The sequence below is a fragment of the Polyodon spathula genome, chromosome 17 (assembly GCF_017654505.1).
Source record: "Polyodon spathula isolate WHYD16114869_AA chromosome 17, ASM1765450v1, whole genome shotgun sequence".
NCBI lineage: Eukaryota > Metazoa > Chordata > Actinopteri > Acipenseriformes > Polyodontidae > Polyodon > Polyodon spathula.
The window spans coordinates 9,506,493-9,531,754 of NC_054550.1; the positions used below are offsets into that span (position 1 = coordinate 9,506,493).

Here is a 25,262-nt window from a genome sequence, read left to right on the forward strand (position 1 = left end):
CTGCTTTGGCTTATACAAATTGCACATGCATTTCATAAGCAGCAATATGAAATTCAATGAAATATATGTCTTTTCAGAGTCTTAAAACATTCACCAGACATTACCTTGACACAAAGATATTTTGGATCTTTTGAATGGTCTTATCAATACTGTAATTATCTTCCTTTTTAAAGAAACTAATACAGAAATAAATTGTTTTCCTGCAATACATTTTGCATCCAAGATTTTGCAATTTTTAGGGTGCTCGTTCAAAATCTGCTTGTGTTTCTGGCTGTCACACATGTTTACATGCACACAGAATAAACCCGTTCATTGTTGATTGTTTTGTAACCTGTGGACTGGAATCCAATTAAAACTCCACCCAATTGCAACTGAAAACTGGTTTGCATGCAGAATGTACTGGATAGAGGAGTCAATCCTCAACAATATAACTTTTAAAATAGATTCCCAGCCTTTGATAGACCTTTCAGATTGCAGGTAATATACAAATATTCACTCTTTCCAAGGTACTGGAGTCTCCATTACCACAAACGGTGCTGTGATCATTTTGTATATGCTATTTTTTTATATGTGGATCTTGGTTCACTTTGATTTGTTTATCACTACTGTATGTAATGTGTTGTAAGACATGTCTATTCGAATATTAGCCCAGGATAGTGCTACTGCATTCAAAGTAGACCTCGATAAAAATAATAAAACAAAAAAAAAAAACACTGTTCTGTGGACGTGGTTCAGGCATGGTTCTTAACTGATAGAATTAGTTATCTAATTAAGAATTTTAATTGAAGCTCACAATACCAAATTACTTGCGTTACCCTACGGGATGTATATCCAAGATTAGCATGTATTACTCCAAAAATAATAATTTACAATTATTGTTGAGACAAAAATACAGTTAAATTGGATCCAGAAACCACCCATAAAGGAATACCTGATACCCACTGAATAGAGATATTTGACATTTAATAAATAAACTTTTGAGCAGTCCAATATACAGTGAAATTTTGTGTAATGAGGCAAGTATATAAATGACCACTAGAGGGTGCATTAGGGATGTGCACCAGTTATTTCTTAATTCACAAAATAATGAGTTTATTAAACAACTAATTATGCGGTATTAAGCAGCAAGGTCTCAGATCAATTTTTCAATTTGTTTCGTGAGTAGCAGGCACCTACACAGTTCCTATTAAAATGGCCTCGTCCCCTGTACTTTATTTTTACTTATTTCTTAGCAGACGCCCTTATCCACTGCAAGTTTTTACAAAGTATATTATTACAAAATATCACAATACAAAATATCACATTACAGATAGGGGCAGTTACAAAATACAATAAAACCAGTAGTAAATAAGAGCACATGATACAGCAGCTTACAGGATTTTTAGTGCACATTTAATCAATGACAGATGTTTCGACTAGTGTCTTTCGCAATGTCTCAATGTGTCTTTCTCGATTGTTGAAATGAACAGTGTCTAATTTGTAAATGGATAATATGTGTGGGATATATGGGATTGATGTTTATTTGCTTCTTGGCCAGGTCTTGATTGTAATATATATAAATCACAATTCACATCATGGTGAAATTAATCAATACAATAAAAATTGCCATTATCCTTTTTTAAAATTAGCACATTTAACATGATAAACATACAGAACAAAATGATGAGCACTGGACTGCTCCCAGTCAAATATACAGCTGTCAGCTGCTCACTGCTGTGTTAAAACTCTTTCCCCCTGTCCTCACCGCAGTAGTGCTGGACAGTGGACTGAGTCTGCACTCCTCTCAAACACTACAGTGGCCTGCTGTGGAATGACAGCTCCGGGCCAGCTCATTGGCTGCTGCGGCAGTCCCCCTGTGCCTGCCTGGTGACACTTCTCTGGGAGGCTGGGAGACTCAGACACGGAGACAGGAGCTCACTCCGTTTCACACTGTGAAGGGACGACCTTGCTCTCTATCCATCACTCATGCCTTGCTGTACTGTGAGTAATATGCATGTGTGTTTATGTGTGTGTGTGGGGTGGGGGGGTAAAGCTGATCTGTAGACCTGTTATTACAATATGAGATGTTGGTAGCACTATCGGAATTGAAACTCTCATTTGAATTGAACTGTATTATTTGACATTATAAACAGTTGGTGTATCGTGCTTTTTCCTCAAACAAATATGTTTAATGCTTGTTAGTGGCTTCACCTGGCTCAAATGCATAAAGTTTTACACAGACCTATATATACCCAGCACTGCCTGCTCTTTCATTCTGTTATCTTCAGGTAATGTGTACTGCGAAAGATCTTAAAGCTGTTATAAGAAATGTCAGAGAACAGAACATTTGCCGACTGATAAACTAGAGTCAGATATCGGTGCCGAACGATAAAAAACATTCTGAAAGCTTAATTGTCATGCATCTTATTTCAATGTATTTTTATTGTATGTAGCATTGTTAGTATTTGTAGCTAAAATGCTTTCATACTGTAAATCTTATTTGTGCACTTTCATTCACTATATACTGTAGGTCTCAAATCACCTGTTAAAAGTTTCTCATTTCTCCTGGTCTCAGTGCAAAAGCTTGCATCCTATATTACATTGTGGCAATGCTAAAATAAATATTGTGTATTGTTATGCACAGTGGGTTAACAGGCACTTTGTTCCTATATATGAATAATTAAATCCAGTGCAAGTAAAAGTCATGGTGCCTTAAGGGTTTCTGTTGTGCTAGTGGCTTCACCTGGCTCAAATGCATTTTGTTGTGGTGTGTTTGTTATAGTTGGTTGCTGAGGCTGCATGCAATGCTTATCATATCTAAACTGTAGCTTAATATAATCAGAAAGGCAGGTCCACGTGGCAAGTGTGTGCTGCAGCTGTTTCTGTGATGTTTCTTAGTGAGGTTTGTCCATTGAAAGACATATTTTAAAGGAGGTCTCCTCTGCATTTGCTTCCTGTTTGCTTTTTTAGTCCAATAATGATATTTCACACTCAAAGGTAAAGATAGTGCAGGACATAACTTCTCTTTTGACACCACTGTCTTACAGTTAATAATACTGCCTTGGTTACCGGTGCCCTTTAACATTTAATAAAGAAAAGATTTATCAATAACCTTTAGGAGATACTGCCTCCATTCTCAACTGCGGACAGATGTTCTTTCATTAGGTGGAACACATTGTAGACATTAATCATGGAAAACAGAATAATTGGTGCATGGTGTAGATGATTCTTTGACAAACTGTAAAATACCAATGCTAGCTGACATTTTAACACTCAATGGTGAAGGACAAAGGATCAAAGCAGAGGGTCTCTGTTAAAGTTTTACACAGACCTATATATACCCAGCACTGCCTGCTCTTTCATTCTGTTATCTTCAGGTAATGTGTACTGCGAAAGATCTTAAAGCTGTTATAAGCAATGTCAGAGAACAGAACATTTGCCGACTGATAAACTAGAGTCAGATATCGGTGCCGAACGATAAAAAAATTCTGAAAGCTTAATTGCCTTATTTCAATGTATTTTTATTGTATGTAGTATTGTTAGTATTTGAAGCTAAAATACTTTCATACTGTAAATCTTATTTGTGCACTTCCATTCATTATATACTGTAGGCCTCAAATGTGCAGTTGCAAAGGAAACATGTGATATCACAAACATGTATTTTAATTTAAAAACATGACAGCTGGATAAAATAAAGTTATCAGTTTGCTTGCCTTGCCTTGTGTCATACTTGCACTTACTAGGTAATTTAAACTCAACAGTGTCTTCTGGGTAAAAAAACAACCGTGAAATATTGAAAATAATGAAGCAGTGTGAAAGCGAAGGCCTCTTATAAAGGGAAAATAGTACCTTACAATTCACTGTAAACAAGGCCTAACCACCATTTAACCAAATCCAATTGAATAGTGACATATCAAGGGAGCACTGTACTCAGTCTGGGACAAAATGTTCTTTCAATGTTATCAGACTTGAAGCAGGCATCACCTCACTGAAATATTATTACAGGTTACACTTTAAATTCAGGGTTGACTCACACAATGGGTTGGTAAACAAAACAAAAAACAAAAAAAGGCATTTTTCTTTCAGGGAGCTGAATTTTGTTTGTGTCAAAACATATTAGTGGGATGAAGGCATGTGTGTAATTTATATTTACCCTTACCCCTCAAGATACTCCCTGTCCTTGAGCGAAAGATCCTGTTGAGTTAATAATGAAAATGCTATGAAGATGATACATTTCCCTCTGGCTCTTATTGGTTAAGACACCGGTAATGTCAGTGGCACTTATAGATAACTGTAAGTGTAAGAATGGTATACTTGTTTTTTAACTTCTTAACACTGCCGAGAAAACAGTTAATGGGGCCTGGTCTTTGGGTAGGCAGGGATAAGTTATCCCTGCCTATCCCTTGCAGGGATAAGTTACAGCTGATTTTAAATTGTTTTACAGCACCTTGGATTGCATATAACCACCTACAGTGTCTGTGGTTGATGAAATCCAGGGAATTCCCAAGTGTTGTAATAGAAATAGATCCCCATGTATTGTTTTTTTTTGTTATACCATATAGCATGTTACAGGAGACTCCAATAGAGCTGATAGCTGTTCAACGTGAGCTCATAATGTGCCTAAATATTATATTTTTAAAACCATGTCGGTATGATGACTCCTTCCTTGAACACATTTCAAACACAAGCAGCAGCAATCCATCTTTTTTTTTTCCTAAGCATCCCTGGAGCAACTCTGGAAGCACTGCACAAGGCAAATGAGGTGCTTCTTCATCACTCAGTGCGATTCGGATTGTATAGTCTGCATCTCAGTTTTGCTCATGCAGTAAATGTGATTTAAGCATTAAATAACCTCATAGGGTTTTATGAAAAACAAATTCCTTACTCGTTCTATTTCTTGCTGTGTTTTTCGGGATGTTCACATCTCATGTATATGTGATGTAAAGAAAGGTCACAAAATAATCAATGACAAAGATTTTCTCCTCATCAAACTCAATACTTTATGAGACCATCAAATGGATGGGTTCAGAGTCCAGAATCTCAGATTCAATTCCAGTCAACGCAACAGTGAAGCATATGGATGCTTGCAGAGTGTATAGCTTTGGATACAGCCTGCCCAGCCACGGAACCAATGTATTATTTAGTTGTCATTTACTTTACATACTGACAGCATTGGCAGCCTTGGTTCCAGGCATTAAGCAATAATGTATGAGGCACAATGTATTGTCCGAGATTTCCAGTTTAACAAGGAATAATTGCAAGTCTTCCTGTGTGACAAACACAACATCTATCATCCCGGATCTGCATCAGTGTGTCTTCAAGAAGTTGGGTGGCTCAGCCAAACAGTTTAAAACCGTAAACTTTTCGTGATGTTTCCGAAACTTTGTTTTTACCAGCCACTTCTTTACTGCCATAGTTGAGCGTGTATAGTTCTTAATCTGCAGTTGATACTGACAGCGTAGCCATAATTCTCAGTAGCCGGGAGATATTCAGATTGATTGTGGCATTGCAGTGCACCAGTGTTTCCATTGCATTCTGTGGCATTTCTTCTGCTCGAACATTTGTTCATTTGAAGTGTCACCTGTCTACTTCAGCAGCAACCACAGATACACCTACAATGACAAAAAATTATTGGTTCATGAGAATTGCAAAAAATACTGCACTTTCAACAAACATATTCAACACATGTATAGTATAGTACAGGAACGCAAGTCCCAATTAGCAAACACTAAGCAGGTTGAGGTGGAATCATTAAAAAGCCAAAGATACAAACATATGTTTTTATTTTTAATCAACAAATTTTCAGGTTTTAGGACAAGTGCAGATACACCATGAATGCAAGCGCAAAAATGTCTAGATTTGTTTTCTGTAGGACGTTGGACAAGGGCAGGACAACACTCAAAATGCTGTCCATGACTATCATGGTGACAATCAATTGAATTTTGCTCATTGTACAGAACAACGTTTGTGCTTTGAGTGCAGCTTCCATATGTAACATGCTTTTTATTTCTTCTAGGCCATCAGTAACAGCTGTAAATAGTTCCACAAATACAATCACACAGTCATGGCGTTTCACACATGGGCTTCAGTCTTCAGTGGACAGCAGCTGGAGTTACCTGCATTGTGCCAATTGTGTTGTGGATAACTGCAAGTACTGCTGACTTACCGATAGTTAAATTTAAGACATGACTGCAACAATGCGTGTAAATAGCTAATGGGTACATTTCTTTGATTTTTGTGTGAGCTCCACAGTAAATGCCACTCATGGCACTGACTCCATCACAGCCTTTCCCATGGAGAAATTTCAAATTGAGGCTACATTTTGCCAGCTCCTGAAGAATTACAAAACATAAACCGGAGCCGGTCACGTCCTCCACGTCAGTGTAGGTTATAAAATCCTCAACTATGGTGTCCTTGTGAGCATAACACCTTTTTGGATATGTCTATTGCAGGAGCCATTTGTGCTGAAAAGTGCCTTTTTTTTTAGGTCTACGGTGTCAGGCACAGGAAACCTGTAAGCGTACAGTAGTACCCAGTCTTTCAATATAATCATTCGATCACTGTCGCTTAATTGATGACCACAAAATAAACCAACATCATTTTTTTCATACATTGTAGCTTCATTGCGTTTATCTACACTTGGTTCTTCACTTGATTCTGCCATTTCCTCTGAAGGCAGTCTCCCTGACGATACTAGTGGCATAGATGAAAAAAAGTCTGTCATTTTCTTCATTTTAGTCTTTGGCTTAAAGTATTGTAGCAAGGATTATGAAGAAGAAGGAATTCTTAACCAATAGCTGGCAGGCTGCTTTATTTTCTGTCCTGCGCAAGCTGACATGGCTGGACAAGCGAGGGGATAAAACAAAAAGAAGGCATACAGTAAAAACACATTCAGCTAAATAAAAAGTTAAATGTAAACAGGTCTCGCACACTTCATTCGATTTTCTGTTCTCTCACTGGGTGTCGCAGGCTCCCGCCAATCTCCAAATTCGCATCCTCAACACAGTTTTCCACCACTATTTATATCCCAGCCCTGCAAACTATCCCCGCCTCCACCTCTACCTCCCGACAGGTGCACCCCAAGTCTCGTGCACCCCTTTTCCTGCACCCAGGGAAAGGACACCACTGGTGCAAGCTTGCAGCAGTCCTGGAGTTGCATGCTCAGCTTAGTTGCAAGAGGGTCCTGCACACAAACAGTCCCGGGGGAAACAACACAAAACAGTTCCGGGGGGAAACAAGCACAAGTCTCGGTGTCCCGCACAGTTCTACAGAGGTCACCACTACAGTATGCAAATATTCCTTCCAGAAGCGACACAAGTGTAGCCATAGGAAAGCACTTTAGCACATTTTGTAAGTTGTGTACTTTCATTGTTGGAAGCAATATTTTTCCACACTGCTTCTATAGAATATCTTTGTGTAAATGTGACTGTACAATCATGAATTTGTAGTAGCGTCTATAACATGTTGCTGAAATCAGATATATCAAATACAAATGTCTTGTGATTCTCCTGAAACTCCACAACTAAATATTGAAAAGATTTGCAGGTCTTTACTTCGTAACTTGACAGTTTTAACTCATGATAAGTTGTACATGTTTTAACTCTGCCATGTGAAATAGTAACATTTAACAGTAACCACACTATCAAGAGGAATCCACTGTATTCAGTAAATGCATTCACTAATACAATTCAATAAGAAACTGCTCAGCCAATACTTCGATAAGCTCCTGAACCTCTTTGTGATGTACAGTATATTCTTAACACTGGTAGACAATTCCCTCTTTTCAAATACAGCAACACAGTTCTCAACCCAAAGGGCCATATTGCAAATTTTAAATAACAGCATTGCCATGAAACGGTTCTAACAACAGTCTAGGAAACATTCATGATGAGCAAGTTTAAATTTTTAAAACTTTGTGAGCAGGGTGTAGTTCTCTTAAATTGAAAAGCAATCCGCATTCATACAGTGCATAACAAATGGACTGCTTTGCATGTGACCAGATTGTGTGAGCGCTGCTTAGCAACTGTGCCAGAGCTAAAGGACGTCCTGCCAAATGCTGTCCCCAATGACAAGGTATCACATTCACAGAAAATATTATTAATGTTTTACATAACACTCACAGTTGTTTCAGCCAATAGGACCACAGAAACATAATAAATCCAAGGCACACCATGTAAATACTGTGGTGAAGCCCCTCTTGTCAGGATGGTCAAGGGCTCTATCACCGCTTATGTGTGGCTGTGCCAATAAAGTCTCAGAGTCCGTGTTTGTATTTGATTGTGGTTTTCACACTTTTATTTACAACTAACAATCACAGGAACAAATCAAAGAGTTGCACAAAAACCCTACACCAAACAAGCTCTTCAAAATAAACAAAACGTCAAACCACCCAAACTACGGCTATCCTGGTGTTTTTCCTTCTTTTCCACTCCCCACTCCTCTCCTACAAAACCTCCTCTCCAATCACCACAAACAAACATTTCTTCCTTCCTTTTAAACCATGTAGCCAGGAGATGATTTGACAGTTAATCATTCAATCAACCACCACCTGGCCACATTCCACACTCTACCAATCACTCTCAATCAATCCTAAACAATCAACCACCATGTGGCTGTGCAAATATCGGCCATCTTGGTTGCTGACTGTCCCTTCACCAAGATGGCCATCAGACACCAAACCTTTTTTCCACACACACATGCACCTGTGGCCTCTGCTCTACCACAATACTAATATATGCAGTCATACCACTAAACGTTTAATTATAGCCATGCCGTTATATCTGCATCCTCGGATGAAACTATTTTACCATGGTTTAGATCAAACACAGCACATCTTGTTTCATTAAAATCCCATACCCATTGCCTCCTTCAATTGAAGTAGGCTACTCTACCTGCGCTTAAATTCTGGAAGTACCCAATCAAGTACCTGTTACCACGTATCTTTCAATGCTGTACAGGAGAGGTACCACAAGTTCATATGATGTAATGCGGTTTTGTATTATTTTTCCTCTTTATATGATGCTATCCTTTGTCTGCATATTTTCTTTACGCTTGCGGAAAGTCATTGATAAGGAAACAATCCTTTTTGGGGTATGATATATGAAAGCTGGCGGTGTCTGGCATTGTTGAAGAATGATGTCAGCAAAATTGGTAATTATGCATAAAATGCTTTTTTTCTTGCGTATTTGCATGCTGATTTTAATGTTTAATAAAGTATTAATATTAAACTGACTAATTGTTCTGGCTTAATCCACACAATAAGACTGTGTAATTTAAAATTATCACCACTAAAATGTTGAACCACTTATTTGAGGTAAAACCGAGACAAGTAGACAAACATTTTGGCTTACAGTGAATGAGGCTGTCAAAATGTTTGTCAAAAAGTTACCACAAACAGGCAAAACAAATAAACTGGACCACTTTACTCTTAAGCCTTAGCTGTACCTACAAGACCCAATGCCTCACTGACTTGTAAACACAAATATAAACACATGGATCCTGTCTTTAAAAACACAGTGACATTTTACCTCATCTAGATGCATTCGTCCAGTGATTTATGTGGCTGGCTCTGTACCAAGCGTGTTTCCTTGCTGAATGCCACGCTGTGCTCATCCATCAATTAGAAAGCGTGTAAGACTGTGAATGTGTGGGTTGCTGTGCGTGGTGAGAGGGTGATGCAGGTGCTCCAAACAAGGACAGACACAAAGTTCAAGGTTCACAGTTTAATTCCTAATGGTTTCCTAATTCCAGTTTAACCACTTTCACCATTCAGAAATAATAAAGCTGGCTCTACCCAACAATGGGTATTGCCAGCGAAAAAACGAGGGTTTACAGTCCCGAAATAATAATAAAGAAAACACAAACAGACATGTCTCCGGACAGTGCTCTTGGTGTAGGTGCGGTGCTGAAACAGTGATGTCGGCTAAGTGCAGGTGCAGTGAAGTTCAAGTGAATCGCTGGCCCCAAGGCTGCAGCTCCCAGCTCAATGCACGATCAGTCCTGTGACAAAAAACACCCACTTATCTCCGTCTCTCAAAACTCAGTCCTCGTTTCCTCCCATCAACCACAACAAAGGAACCGATCACGACCTCATGTCCCCCTAAAGTACCCATAGCCCCGCCCCCTAAGACAGCTAGTTCAATCACGTTTCCTCCAATTTATGAATGAAACTTCGCTCACCCCACTAGGGTGATGACTCCTGGTACCATGACGTCGTCCCTTTCTTGAATGGCCGGCTTCCGACTCCCCCCGGAATGAACTGCCAAACCATTCAGTACGGGGCACGTAATTCTGACTGTGCAGAGCTCTCACAGGTCGAGAGGAGGATTGTTGATCCGGATTCATTCACTTTTTGTCACAGGCTGGTAACTGGTAAAGGGCTGATCTGCATTGCTTCAGCGCTCCAAATGAATATCTAGCAAGATGCAGATTCATCCATCACTGGTGATATGTAATCGATTCTTGCATGGAAAGTAAAAATGTAAACAGTCGAGGGGATCGCACCATTGGAGACCAGTTTGGGATGCTGATTTCTGATGGTATCTGACAGGTATAGGTATATAGCTTTGTTGTATTCTAGTGGTTTACTGTTCTGTTGAACACATTGAATTATTTGCTGCAAGATTCACAAAGCTGAATCTATGATTTCATTAGAGCTTTATTTCAGAGGAATGGAGATATTATGGGTGCACACCCCTAGTGGTGATTTTATACTGGCCTCATACAAATTCCACCTTGCTCTGGCTTGCTCAGAAACTGCTCTAAAGGTAAGATATGCTGGACACTTTATAAAAAAAAGTATGTTAAAGAACAATTATCATGGGATAATAAACAGATACAAAATTGAATGTCGTGCAGATTCAGAGGGTATGAAGTATTCCTTTAACTTTGAAATGTATCTGAAAGCACAACACTTTTATACAGAGCAGCCCCCTCCTTCATGATGGTCGGTCTATCACTAGCACTTGAAAAGCCTGTTGTTTACAGTAAGGGCTTAGAGACTAAGAGCCAATTTGGTGCTAATCTAGAGAAGGAACAAAGCAAGCAAATCAGTACAAGTGATTTCCCAAGAGGTGTCTACCCCAATTCCTGCAAGAAGACAGCATATATTCCATACAGTACAGCATGTCCTCTCCTAATCTAAACATGACTGCTTGACAGATCTTTCTAATCCTTGTCTTTAAATCCTTAAAGTATAGCTGTAATTCTACCCTCCTTTGTGTCATATGCACACACTCTTTTGCATGATAATTCCTGAAATCCGTAGTGAATGCTAATTAGAAATTCTTTAGAATCCCCCTTTTCATTGAGTTTTGTAATCTGAAAATTATGCTTATGCTTTGTTTTCCATTTATTTTAATTTTTTTTTTTTTAGTATGTATCAAAGTGAATTTTGTGGGTAGACAGGTCAATATATTCATAAAGCAATTTAATATTAAGGTACAGTAGGTATTTTCTTATGTTTGAGTACAATTATTATTGTAAAACAGTAAAAAGTAAAAATCACTATAACATACATAGCATAATGAACATGTTTTCATTAAGCCAGTCGAATGCTTAAAGAAAAAAAAAAAAAAAACAATAGAGCTAGTTACCCATCTTAACAGAATTTCACTGTGAGATCTTCAGTCCGGTAAAATCTTGCTGTAAACTTGGATAAAACGGCACCCCACGAAAAACAGTTCTATATTTATTAAACAATTGTACATGTTAAAATGTATAACTGAAACTACAATGCCTTAAAAATACATTTAGAATAATCTATGAAGTAGCGGTGTGGCACCTGTGACTTTGCACCTGGATATTCTACAGAACTGGTTCAGCCAAACCCTAGCAGCTGATTGTTAAACTAGTACAGGTTTACAGGTTCAGTCTGAGATTCTAACACACAGGTGCTAGCAGCAAGGATCCACTAATCAATAGTCACTTTCTCTCCAGAAGCACAGATTCTGTAATTGGGTCATATAGTACTTACGGTCAGTCTGAATTCCCTACACAATGATTGACAGTCCAGAGGTAGTGTTATCTTTTCATTGGTTTGGCCATCTGTTGCTAATCAGTGCCAATTGCTTTTTTGTATTGTTATTATAACCCACCTTGGGTTGCTTTCTCACAAAGCGCACTATATAAACTGAAGCTTCATTGTTTGGCATTGAACTTTATATAAAAGTTGATGCCTGGAGTTAAGCAATACTGTAATAAAGACCTCTGTGTAGTATTATATTCCAGGTCTGCAAGAAAGATGTGAAATTAAAATGTTTAATTCAACAGGGAGGCTAATTTGGGGGCCAATTATCTTCTATTTGTTCCACAACAGGTAGGCTACCCCTAGCATTTTACAAATGCAAATGTATAGTTTATATAGGTGGCTGACCTGCAATACATGTATACTGTTTGGAAAGTTCAGGTGTCAGTGTTGTTTTATAGGTGTAAATAAATTAGACTGTTTCGTCTTTACATGATCATTTTCTAGCCAAAAATACAGTGTACTACATTTATAAAAGTATTTATTTCAGGGGTTTCTTAACCTTTCTTCTGTCCCCGAACCACACAAATGCATTAAAGTTGATAATAATTATGTAAAAAAAAAAAAGCAGCAGGAAAAGACTTGTGTGCACATGTGAGTAAAACATCAGAGAAAGAGCAATATGAAGATGCTGTATGTACAGAACAATACTGTATATACCATATTGGTATTGGGACTAGGTGGCTGATAGCTTTGGCACTGGGATGTGGATTATTTTGCTGCTGGGGCCCTGGTTCATTTTCCATTACAATGCATACAATAATAAATCTTTCTGCTGAGTTTTTGGGGGTCGATACAGTAGCATACACTAAACACTAGACATAGACAGATAACACTATGTAACACAATTTTTGTTCCTGGGTAGTAAGTGTTATTTCCTAATTGCTTATGCCTCAAAAGTATAGAAAATGGCTATTATTCCCCACAAACTTTGCTTTTATGACCAGGACAGTGAGATTTCAAAATATCACTATTTCCAATGGAAAAATGGGCAAATGTGTGTCTTTTCGTTCACTTAAAGTCAGAAAAAAACAACATATGAATCCAAATTAACTTGTATTTATACTAAAGTAATACAAAGATGACTACAAAAGATTTAGAAGTGAGTAGTTTTTTGAGATTTACGATTATACTGTATTTACAGTATAATTGTAAATCTCGAAAAACTACTCACTTCTGCACTACAGCGAATTGCTGGCACTCCTGAGTATGCAAAATTAGCTTTGGTCCCTACAACAACTGCAGTTTGGTTTTATATAACTTTTTACAACAGAGTCATAGCAAAGCCCTTTAAACTCACACACACAAAAATATTCCACATTAAAAAGGTATATTTATAACCTAATTTTTAAACCAGCTAGACAGATAGAATTGGGGCGTGAAGTCGATGGTCAGAGGTCATAGTTACAGAAGGCTCTGCCACACATTGATGTACGACGGACTACAAAAACTGATAGCATCTCAGCACCAGAAGTTTAGACAGAACAACCTGGAATAAACGGTGTCACTACTTCAGAGATGGAACCAGTCCAAACCTTTTGTCAGAAGCAGCATCTGAAAATCAGTTCTCTATCTTACAGGTAGCCACTGTAATGAAACAAGGACACGGCTAATATACAGGATTTTTAAATGACTAGTCTTGAAATAGATGTATTGAAGAGGGAATTACATCATTCTGAGAATCTTGGAATCATTTAGGGACAACATATGTCGAATTATGGCAAAATTCCTAAAGTGGAAAAAATAAGTTTTAGTAACTGCAAGTCAAGTCAGTGTGGAAGTCAAGGATCAAAAACAATTCTTGCTGCTGATTTAAGGATGTTCACCATCGTTGTTATTGTGATTGCTCAAGTATTGGGAACAGTGAACACAGACAAGCAGGTACAAAGTTCATTTGTGTGTTTTCTGGAAATAAACAACTGTGGATCAAGTTCTGATGCTTACTTTTATAACAATTGCTAAACTCCACATTTTATAATTTTGTCCCCCTGTGCTTATGCTGTGCACTTTTCCTGCATTACCATATCTCTGTGCTTCACTATGCTTACCTGCTACACGACTCATTGCTCTGCTATTTCTATGCTGTGCCACAGTAAACATTGATAAAGAAACATCAAAAGCCTGTTACACACATAACACGTTCTAAAGTTAAAAACGCTGGAAATCGATACAATGAAAACTATGGTAATCAAAGCCTTTCATGAGTCCAACAGTGAAAGCAAAAATGATGGTATGACCTAGTTTATGCTATTTCCAGATCTGGGAGGCTGAGGTAATGAAGCATGTCCCTGATTGATGTTAAGTGGCTGAGACAAGAGCTACATTTATTTACTCAAGTGTTCAGCATTGCAGCCGAGCAGATTAAATGGCTTGCACAAGTAATTGAGTTGATCCGCTGTGGTATATAATGGTTAAAAAGCAGGGGCAGAAGGAGATGCATTCTGTAAACTAAAGGTTCCCTAGTGCTTAGGTGTTTAATAATTAAAATCCTTTTTGTTGGTTAGTTCTGCAAAACTGAATTCAGAACCCTCCGTTCTCAATTATATTTATGAGAATTAGCCTTTCATGTGCTTCTCAAGTCTTTCACCTCTGGGTTTGAATCAGGCCCAGCTCACAGATGAGATTAGTGGCCCACCTCTTAAAGGCACGGCTGCATGGTGTGTTGGGCAAGTCAAACAGTCAGGGGAGTGTAGGTTTGCATCCTGGCTGTGCCATGTTGCCAATCTTTGCTGGGGTTTTGTATGGAGGATGTCACTTTGGCTCTGGTGCTACTGCAGGATCGGGATCTACAGTGGACCCTACTGGCTAGGCACCCAGTGAGCTCGAGGAGGACCCCTGTAAAGCCAGCCCTTGTCCTCTAGGGCCAGTAGCTCACTTCTGAGTGTAAAGAGGCAGTAAGCTTGGTCTTGGGGTCAGAGGACAGTGGTCACATCACTAAACCACCTTGCAGGCCCAGGACCAAATGGATGGCAGGAGATGTTCAGGTCAGGACTGAAGTGCATTCACTTGTAGAGCAGTGAGGGGAAGGATGTTGACATTCAACCATGCTCAGCTACACACAATACACATGTAGCAGATCAACAATGCTTTAAAGTTTGAAGCTGTTGTATTTTTTCTTTCAGCTTACAGGTCTGTAGTTCCAACATCAGCAATGAATGATGGAGGTAACATACTGCAGGAAAATGCACTGCCTCAATCCACAAGCACAGCTTAATCTCTGTCTCATAGTGACACACAACTCCACACAGTGAAACAGGTACATTTGCATAATGCGGAATATTCGCTGACAATGTTTTCTGTGTGCAGTATAATGGGTTAGATGCAAAATTGTTTTTCACACATGTTTTAAAAAGGGCATAGAAAATGTGATGAATGTAATGCTAAATACAGCAGGATCGCATTCCCAGAAATCAGCCTACTGCATTAGCTTCAGCAGGGTGTGATTGAATTGGGGAGCATCTCATTTGTTTCTCATTTAGCAAGTGTTATCTACTTGTTTTGTGCATTGCTGTGATGCATGCATTTTTGCTGGGAAGTTGGGATTTTAGTAATTTCTTTGTAAATTTGTATATCATCACAGGGTATGTCATTTCAACAGATGGTAAAATCCATTAGAAAACATTTGTTTTCTATTCTTAATTTGGCAACATAATTCTGCTGAAAATAACAACAGCCCAAGTGGTAGAGTAGATCATTGTCACTATAACTCCCAAAGGGAATTACAAATAGAATTGTGTATGGGTCCGAATATATTATCCCTTACATAACCACAAAATAACTGCAAACAACATAAAAAGATGAAAAGCAAAAAACAAAAACAACAACCAAATTTCAGGACTCACTTCCTCAAGGACAGGTATCTTCCACTTGTTCTTGTTTCACTTTTACTGTCCTGTGAAGGCTTATTGTCTTATAATATAACAAGTAGGCACTGCAATTGAGACTCATTCCATTCAAAAAAGACATAAAAGACACTCCTCAATGTGTCGAGTATTAGTGACTTTGCAAGCAGATTTTGTTTTTTGTTTTTTCAAGTTTTCCCAATAAGATTTTAATTTGGAGCAATTCCATATCACATGTATTAGGATTTGCTTAAATCACTCAAGCCACAGGTATCCATTCTTTTAGAATTATAATATACTTGATGTAATAATTCAAACAGAAGTTACCTTAACTTTGCATTAGGAGAAGAACATTTTATTTTACTCCAAACTCTATGCCAGTTCTCATCCGAGATTTTATTTATTTATTTATTTATTTTTAATATCTAGCTTATTATTCATTGTGATGAATTTAATATTATGGGAGTCTCCAATTATGTCATAAAGTTTAGTTACAAATGTATTTTGATTAAGAGAGTTAAATAGAAATAATTCAATATTAGTGGGTGTAAGATTATTATTACCAGAATCAAGTACTGTACATGTGTTAAAGCCTTTTTAGCCTGTACATATGTGCTGGTTTCAGTGGCATCAATATTGTATTTATCTTTTAAATTACGTAGCGAAGAGAATTTATTGTTGTTAATGAAAAGAATGAAAAGTCTTGAAAACTGCATAGAAGCCTGGGTCCCCATACTGCATGTAATAATGGGGTATACTGAATTAAATCAAGCCAACAGTCCAGAGGTAGTGTTATCTTTTCATTGGTTTGGCCATCTGTTGCTAATCAGTGCCAATTGCTTTTTTGTATTGTTATTATAACCCACCTTGGGTTGCTTTCTCACAAAGCGCACTATATAAACTGAAGCTTCATTGTTTGGCATTGAACTTTATATAAAAGTTGATGCCTGGAGTTAAGCAATACTGTAATAAAGACCTCTGTGTAGTATTATATTCCAGGTCTGCAAGAAAGATGTGAAATTAAAATGTTTAATTCAACAGGGAGGCTAATTTGGGGGCCAATTATCTTCTATTTGTTCCACAACAGGTAGGCTACCCCTAGCATTTTACAAATGCAAATGTATAGTTTATATAGGTGGCTGACCTGCAATACATGTATACTGTCTGGAAAGTTCAGGTGTACTGAATTAAATCAAGCCGTATGTTGATGGAACTGTTCCAGAGTGTTTAACAGCATTTTACTCTAGAATGCTTCAATGGATACTGATATTGTGCAAACCAGCTTTCCCTCATATGGCTAAATTATTTTGTTCCAGGCTTCAAAAGACATTGAGGAAAGACGTCTAGTCGAAACATTTGTCATGGATTTTTAGTTTCTTTTAGTATTCCCTCAGTCAGCACTATTAAGTGTTTGATAGTTATGGACAGTATATATACAAGCTGCATCTCCCTGTTGCAAGTCACTTTCAGTCACGAAGGTACAGCACGACAGCAGATCTGAGAGACTTGTTAGAGGGCTGATCATAAGTGTTCATTTCATAGGTATTTAAATCTGCATGGATTACTGATGTTGTACGAGAGAAATGTGAGGCCAATACCACAAGACAGGGGAGCTGGAAAGATGCAGGGTAGCTGTTGCTCATTGCAGTTAATGACATGCAGTTTTATTACAATTGCTCATGTCTATTATAGGAGCTTTTGGTATATATTAGATTTAAGTGTTCCGTGGCTACCTCTCATCACATTTTCATACCTGGGCACTTAAAGGGCCTTGCGTAAATCTGATATTTTGATCCACTGCTGTTTAAATTAATTGCACAGACCCCTATGGCCTTTAAACCAGACTATCCCAAAGGGGTGATTCCCTTAAAATAATTACACTTGAGCTAGGCCATTGATCACTGAAGCATTTCAGCACGAAGTGTGAACTACTGTAGTTGAACCAGAGAGACAGGCTCACCTAGCTCAAGTATAATACATGACAATAAAAGAAGCAGCACAGTAGATTACCTCTACCGCTGCTCATTACCTTAGATTGGAAATACGTTTTCAAGTAGACAAATGCTTTGCCTTTTTCAAATAAAGGAAACAATAAAGTAGCTTCCTCAGTTTCCAACATATATTAAAATTAAGTATATGGTGGCGGATCCAACCTTAATATCCGGGAAGAAAAATGTTAATGCACCTTCCCTGGGGCCAGGCACTGCATTACATTTTTTAGTAGCCCCCAAACAAACGTTATTCACAGTGTAGCAATTCAAAGAACTGTGGACTTAAAGAAAGTTTAAAAAGTTTATAAAGAATGAACTCAATCAATTAATACGTAATCCATGCACTGATGTACAATATGTTTTTTTTTTGTTTGTTTGTTTTTTTCTGTACACTCCACCCGCAAATTGCTTAGATTGATAATTCCTATACCTGACTAGTTTTCTTGTATATCAGATGGCTGAATACTTGCTAGCTGAATATTCTTTTTAACTGAAAGGTAGTTTTGCATTATTTTACACAATTATACAGCTATCTCTATTACAAGGTGTTGTTTTCCTACCATCACAGATTTCGACACTATCATTGGACATTGCAAGTACAAGTCTGTTATAATCTGTTTTTGCCTGAATGTAAAACTTTTTTTAAAACAACGTGTTACATTCCTTAAAATAACTTGGACTCTGTTAGGTGAACATCACGCGACCAAGTCTCTGGCAAAAAACACGTTTTAGTTGACAGGAATGTACTGTACATACACTGTGCTGTACATTCGCAGTGGCACCAGGTTAGCACTAGGTGGCACTGCAATGCCTGCAGTGTTGGAACCTGGCCGTACCGCATACATGAACCGTTTATTTTTAAACTACATTCACCAGCAACTGAACTGTGTAAATACGTACAACACTTTCCTTGCTCTAGTTAAAAACAGGTAGATTTAAAACAAGAGTTCATAACAATAGTAAGAATCGTGTGCTTTAATACTTGAAATAAGTGATGGCTTTAAAATGCAGTCTATTTTCCTCTTAATAGCATTATCATTGTCACATTTCTGCAGTTTTAAAGCTCTTTTGTTTGTTTTTTTGCTTATTTTCAAGATACAATGAATTCAACATGAAGTCTATTTCAAAGTTTCATTTTTTTTGAAGACATATACATTAAAAGTGTATATTAAAAGTACTTAAATCACATATGCATTGTAGTGTGCTGATCGAATGCTTTTAATTCAATGTATTGTCTTTATAAACATTTTACTTGGTCCCCTTTTTATTGTGTTGATAATATTTAGAAATATTCCAAAGATAATTCTATAGATAAACTGTTCCATTATGTTAAATTTGCTATAGATCACAGCTGGACAATTGAGGGAACACTGATAATACTGGTAGTTCTAATAAGAGATAAGAAAATACATTTAAAAATCTTGGTTAGCATTCCTTTAAATTATATATGCACTTAAATAAAATGTAAAAGGTGCAAAAGATAAGAAAAACAAAATGTTCTTTCTAAATGAGAGGTTTTGTGAAAGAGCCATAGCAATGATCAGGGAGTTCCTTAAAAAGTCATTGTGACAGAAAGACAATGATTCTTGGTGGTAAATCTCCCCCCGACCTGTGAGGGCGCTAAGTAACAGGAACAGAGTACCCTGGACTACTTCGCCTGACACTTCGTTCCGAGGGTTAAAAGTTCGGTACACTAACTCATCGACCCGGAAGGGAAATTATATGGCAGCCGCGGATTGGAGGAGTGGCTGCAATCGTTTGCAAGGGGTCATGAGTGATGGTATATATAGGGGTCGAAGCGACGTAATCTGTTCCTTCGTTTTGGTTTATGAAAAGTGACCTGGAAGGACTGTGTATTCGTATCGTGAGTGTTGTTTGTTCTGCCTATTTGTTGCTTGCTATCACTAAACAGTTAACATGTTCCGGAGCTGTCGCCAGAGGTCAGCACAAACCTGGAACAACACTGCACTGTATCACTAATAATTGTATTGGCACCATGTGACAGAGATTGAATGATTCTTGGTGTTTGATCTCCCTCCCGACCTGTGAAGGCACTATGTAAAAGGAACGGAGTACCCTTAACTAAATGGCATGACAATTTATTCCTTAGGGTAGGTGGAAGTCGGTCATTTAGGAAGGGGGCTGAGTTATGGCACCCAAGCTCAATGACTCGGACGGGAGACGACGTGGCTTCTGAGGATTGGAGAAGCGGATGCGCTCGTTAACCTAGGGGTCACGGGCGAGGGAATAAATTGGGGGCATAGTGTAAGTAATCTTTTCCTTTGTAAATGGTTAGAAACAACCTATAAGGAGACCCTGTGTTACGAAAAACATGACTGTTGTGTTTGTTTTGTTTGTCTAGTAAAAACTGTTTGTTATTTAGACTATTAACATGATCCAGAGCTGTAGCCAAAGGCCAGCATCAAACCCAGACACCAGCACTTCCCTTTGTTTCACGGAGAACTGTCTTTACACCACGAGCACTAATTCACTCACTGAAGTACCTGTGTCTGGGTTTTGTGTTACATGTCGGTAAAAAAGAACAGGACTTTTGGTGGCGCGTGAAACTCGAGGATTACAAACAAAGTGATACACGCCGCTGTATCACTTTCTAACATTTATTATTTACAGGTGTTGGCTGTAAGGCTCTGGACATTGCTAATTAATTTCAATAAACGCCTTTGCACCTGGAGATCATTGTCTGTCTGTTTTTTGTATTCGTTCTGCACTGCACGCATCTGTAATCACTCACCACTTTGCCACACACCACTAGCACTAACTCACACACTAAACAGACTTGTGTATGTGTTTTGTGTTTTGTGTGGGTGTATAATAAAAATGGGACTATTATTTTGGGGCAAACCCAGGGATTACAAATTAAGTAATACACACTGCTGTATTAACATCATTTAATGTTCACTGTTTGTTTTGCCGTCAGGCACTGGACATAAAAACATCATTAAACAAACTTTACACCTGGACTATAATTGTTCGTCTGTTCGTTGATCACCTGCACCTGCAGACTGTCAACCACTTTGCCACAGTCATCAGAACCAAAAAAAAATAAAAAATTCATTTTTATACACACACATACACAACAGCATGTGTTTTTTGCATTATGACCTTACTGTAAAGTATAGGTGGTCCAGCCTTCACCTCTAAGTCAAAAGAGCCTTATCGTGAAGCGGAACAAGCCACATGACTCCAAGCCACCCACTGGACAGTCCTGCTCTAAATGAACATTGCACAACCAGTATGGAGTTTAAATCACACAGTGATTAAACTTTTCCAGAAAACTGAGGCGAGTCAGCTCTTACATAGAGCTCCATTGCGTATGCCCTGCTTAAGCACTGTTTAAAACTGAACTTTGATCCTGGTAAATAAGATGCAACATGCAGGGAAACATAACATGGTTTTATTACCAAACGGGTCAGTCGGAAAAGCTTTCTGTAAATGTCAGCTGCTCAAATATCTTTTTCCATTTGATATACAGATCCAAATAAAATAGATATTACAGCTGGTGCTTTCACTCCCAGTCGTACTTCAGTTGGCTTCTATTAGTTTGCATGAGATGGAAATTATGTCACATTAAAATGAGCTATACTGTTTTATTATTATTTATAATAATGCAGCTCTCTCTCTCTCTCTCTCTCTCTCTCTCTCTCTCTCTCTCTCTCTCTCTCTCTCTCTCTCTCTTTTATTGTATTGCCATTGCTGGTTGTGTGCTAATGTATGTACACCCCCATACCCTAACTGGAAAGATACCAACAAACATTGGTTGCTAGGAAACTCAAGAGTCTGTAGGGGAGCAGTCCAAAGAGCAGCCTGAAATAAAAAGCAGGATAAAAGCAGAATACTGGGATGCTGGGGACCAGGTGGGGCAGTGGATTCTGATAGAATTCTCATAGAAAATAGTTTGGATAAAATGTTTGTAATTGTTACTAGTGGAGAAAAGGTAACTTACTTCTACCATCAAAATTCCATAAAACCATGAAGACCTGAACAATCCCTGTCATTTAGTCCTAGGCCTCGCTCAAGCAGGAGTCAATTGAGCCAAACTGTGGTTTTGTGGTGTGGATGGATATGTTCATGTCAGGTAAAGGAATCTATAAACAGCAATTATGCAAAATAATGAGTACATCTTGGTGATATTTTAACTGCATCCGGGTGCAGATGAGATTGTAGATACTTGAAACAATATCACACACTGGTTTCACGGTGTAGATGATAACAAGACATTATTGTACCTTAATACATGAGATGCAACTGGCTCAGCCAGCAGCACGTACTGGCAGTGCTATACACCTATTGAAACGTCAGCAGTTTGAGTAGAAGCTGAGCCCTCACAGCGCCAGGCAGGATAGGGATAGTTAAATAGATTGAAGCAGTTAATACTTCTCAGTAGAAGGCCCCTGCGGATCATGTGGACCATTTATTTTGTTTAAGTGCTTGGCTCTAATTTGCTGCAAACCCTTGCTGGGTTACAGTATGGCAGTGTGCTCTGGTGACAGCTGTCCCGACAAGGCAGCATGAATCACAACGAGAGGAGCAGTAACAATGAATAGAGAAAAAAAACTTTCAATTACATTGTCCCCATGCTCCGCCACATGTTCCTCACCCTCTAAAAGTTCTTATAATGTGACAAGGGTAAGTTATTTATATTTATTTTCTATTAAAGAAGTACCATTGGCTGGAAGGTATTGAAATGACGCTTTGAATACTAGTTGACCCTATTGAATACTAGTTAGCCTAGTATAAAGAAGAATATCAATACTATTTTTAAGTGGCTCTGCGTTTGGAAATGAGGTGAGTCACTCCGTTGGAAAATAACATTGATGCTTTTATATAAGGCAGGAAATGAATCAGATGACTTTTTTTGTTACGAGTACTTATAAGTGTTGTGTAACACAGAGCTCTTCTATACTTTCTTTGAAAAAAAGTTGACTGGTAAGATGTTCATCTATGAACCGTGAGCTTAGATGTTTGCATAGTAACTGACTGATACCCCAATCTAGTCAGCTTTTAAAGGATCCCAATCACAACAGCAACAATGTGGTTAAGTAACCCATTCCATATACTCGCAACACTTTGTGTAAAAAAGTGCCACCTACCCTTTAAATCTGTCTCACCCAAAGGTTCCATATGGCCATTCCAAATGAAGATCTGTAGTTGTCTATTGTGCATTATTGTCACCATCTTCCACTGCATGCAAAGATTGGGGCTTATTATATAATAATATTAAAATCACACTTTTATTTTGTTAATGGACTGTCCCTTTTGTTTGCAAATAAGTAATCCCTGATTGTAATATATAAAATCTGCATCTCTTTTTCAAGCCAGGTTCAACACAATGAGCAGCAGATCTAACAAAAATAACTTTGATGGGTGGCTAATACCAGATGCTCAGTTGGCAGGTGCCTCCATATCGAAGGCTACACAAATGATTCTGTTTTGGTCTAGAAAGGGATAACAATATGGAGTCAGTAAATCAATGATGAATGGTATCCCATCAGAACAATTTAATCAGGCCTATGGTGGCCTAATGCCCATTTGGAAGTGTTACTATGTATACAAGCCCGATATTTCCTATAAAATAAGTTTATGATCTTCGCTTGATGATCTTACAAGGTCGGAAAAACTGGAGCTAATGACAAAGCAGTGCAGTAAAAAGAATGAATAGGAACCGTTTTGAAATGTATCCCTGGATACGTTTTGTGGAAAAAGTCAAAGCATAGCTATTGCCAACAAATAAAGCAGTTGTGTGGCAAGGTATTGGTTCTTTTAACATTCAAATACATTCAGAGGAATAACCTAGTGATGAAGCTCAGTTCTGAACTTGTGATAACACATCTTTTGTATGATGGCAATCACATTATCTTTTTTTATTTACTTTGTTTTAGAATTAATTTGAGTGAATGCATGGTGCTTACAATATATCATTTTGTATATTGACTACAGTTACACAAGAGGAATGGATTGCCAATGATCTCCACTTGCGCAGCCCGATCTTGACAAGACATTGAGAAGGGATGACATTCAATCCTTCGTGAGAATAGGCTGACCTGCGTTTCAGGGCAGCTCCTGTTAATCTGTGACCCAGGTTGAGGATTGCTCTCCAGAATATTACATTGTAGGCATGTTCGAAAAACATCAATGGCTACCAGCATTTTAATACCAGCATTAACACAATTGAAACAAATAATGAAGCATTTATGTCCAAGGCAGCTGTGCGAGCACATAACGAAAGACAAGGCCAATTATCCTCAGTTATAAATGCTCAAGGTCATTTGAGCTCCTCAAAGCATAGCTGAATTAAACACATATGTGCCACACTTCAATTCAAACTACACTTTACTAAACCCTCCTTTAATCTGATCTCACAAAATCTGTCCTTTCAAAAACTGCACAGACATCTAAAGCATTACCTGAATAAATAATCGGGCCTGGTCATCACTGGGTGTATGCTAATGCAGGCTGAGTGTAAATATTCCCTTGGTAACCAGGTACTACAGCTTAATTATTCCATATTTTATGGCCTATGTGAAGGTTATCATTACTATTATAAACCCAACAGATTCTTTTTTTATGTGTTTTAGGTTATTATGGAGTGGATCACTTTAGGCTCCTTGAAATTTAGGTAAGATTCCAAAATCCCATTTGCTTTTAGAGGGCACTGTACCTGTGGAATAATGGCAGCTCTATTTAGAATCTGATTGGCTGAGACGATCCATGATGTTTGTAACTATTTATTCAGGGTTTTACTGTTATTTTAACTGTTTCAGTCCTGGCACAACCTCAAGGTCCTACCTTATCTTAGCACCGTTGAGAGTTCTTCAAGTTCTGACGGGACTTTAAAGTTCTATTTACCAAAATATATGTACAAAAAACATGTTGTCTTCTTCGAATGTATACTCAGAAAAGGAGTCCCTTTTGGAATGTTATAACTTGATTTCATTTTTTTCAGCTCGACCAAAAATAATTCATAGATATATTTACCTTTTCAATGTTTCTTTCCTAGCATTTCACTTTTTTTTAAAGCTAGATGTTCAATCTGAAAGTTCTGCGGTCAACTGCCAGGGGGTAGTGCCCTTCCTAAGTGACAGATGAAAGTTCAGTGGTTTTTGGTTCATGGTACAGCAATGGATTAACAACGGTGATACCATTTGTATGGTAAAATCTAAAATTGTTGCCACTGAAATACCTTTCTAACAATGGTTCATTCCACTGTTGCCATTGAAGATCATTTCATAGGCAACAGTGATAGTTAATTAGTGGATGAGCTGTCATCATTTTTTTATATCATCATATAAAGGCATATAAGTGTGTGCTACATAATGCAAACCCCATTATATACTGGATTTAACTGACGGTCTTCTTTGTATGTCTCAAGTTTAATCTTTCTTCCTACATACAATAATCTTTCCT

At 38.0% G+C, this 25,262-nt stretch overlaps 1 protein-coding gene across 2 annotated transcripts in view; it reads left to right on the top strand.

Moving 5' to 3' along the window:
* Positions 1-1,918: 1,918 nt before the first annotated feature.
* Positions 1,919-25,262, top strand: part of LOC121330275 (oxysterol-binding protein-related protein 5-like) — a 91,285-nt gene continuing 67,941 nt past the window's right edge. Inside the window, exon 1 of one of the 2 annotated variants that reach the window (XM_041276652.1) lies at positions 1,919-1,980. In XM_041276652.1, the coding sequence (XP_041132586.1) occupies positions 1,966-1,980 (15 nt within the window). In that variant the 5' untranslated portion in view covers positions 1,919-1,965. The remainder of the gene's footprint in view (positions 1,981-25,262) is intronic. The other variant, XM_041276656.1, reaches the window with a different exon arrangement.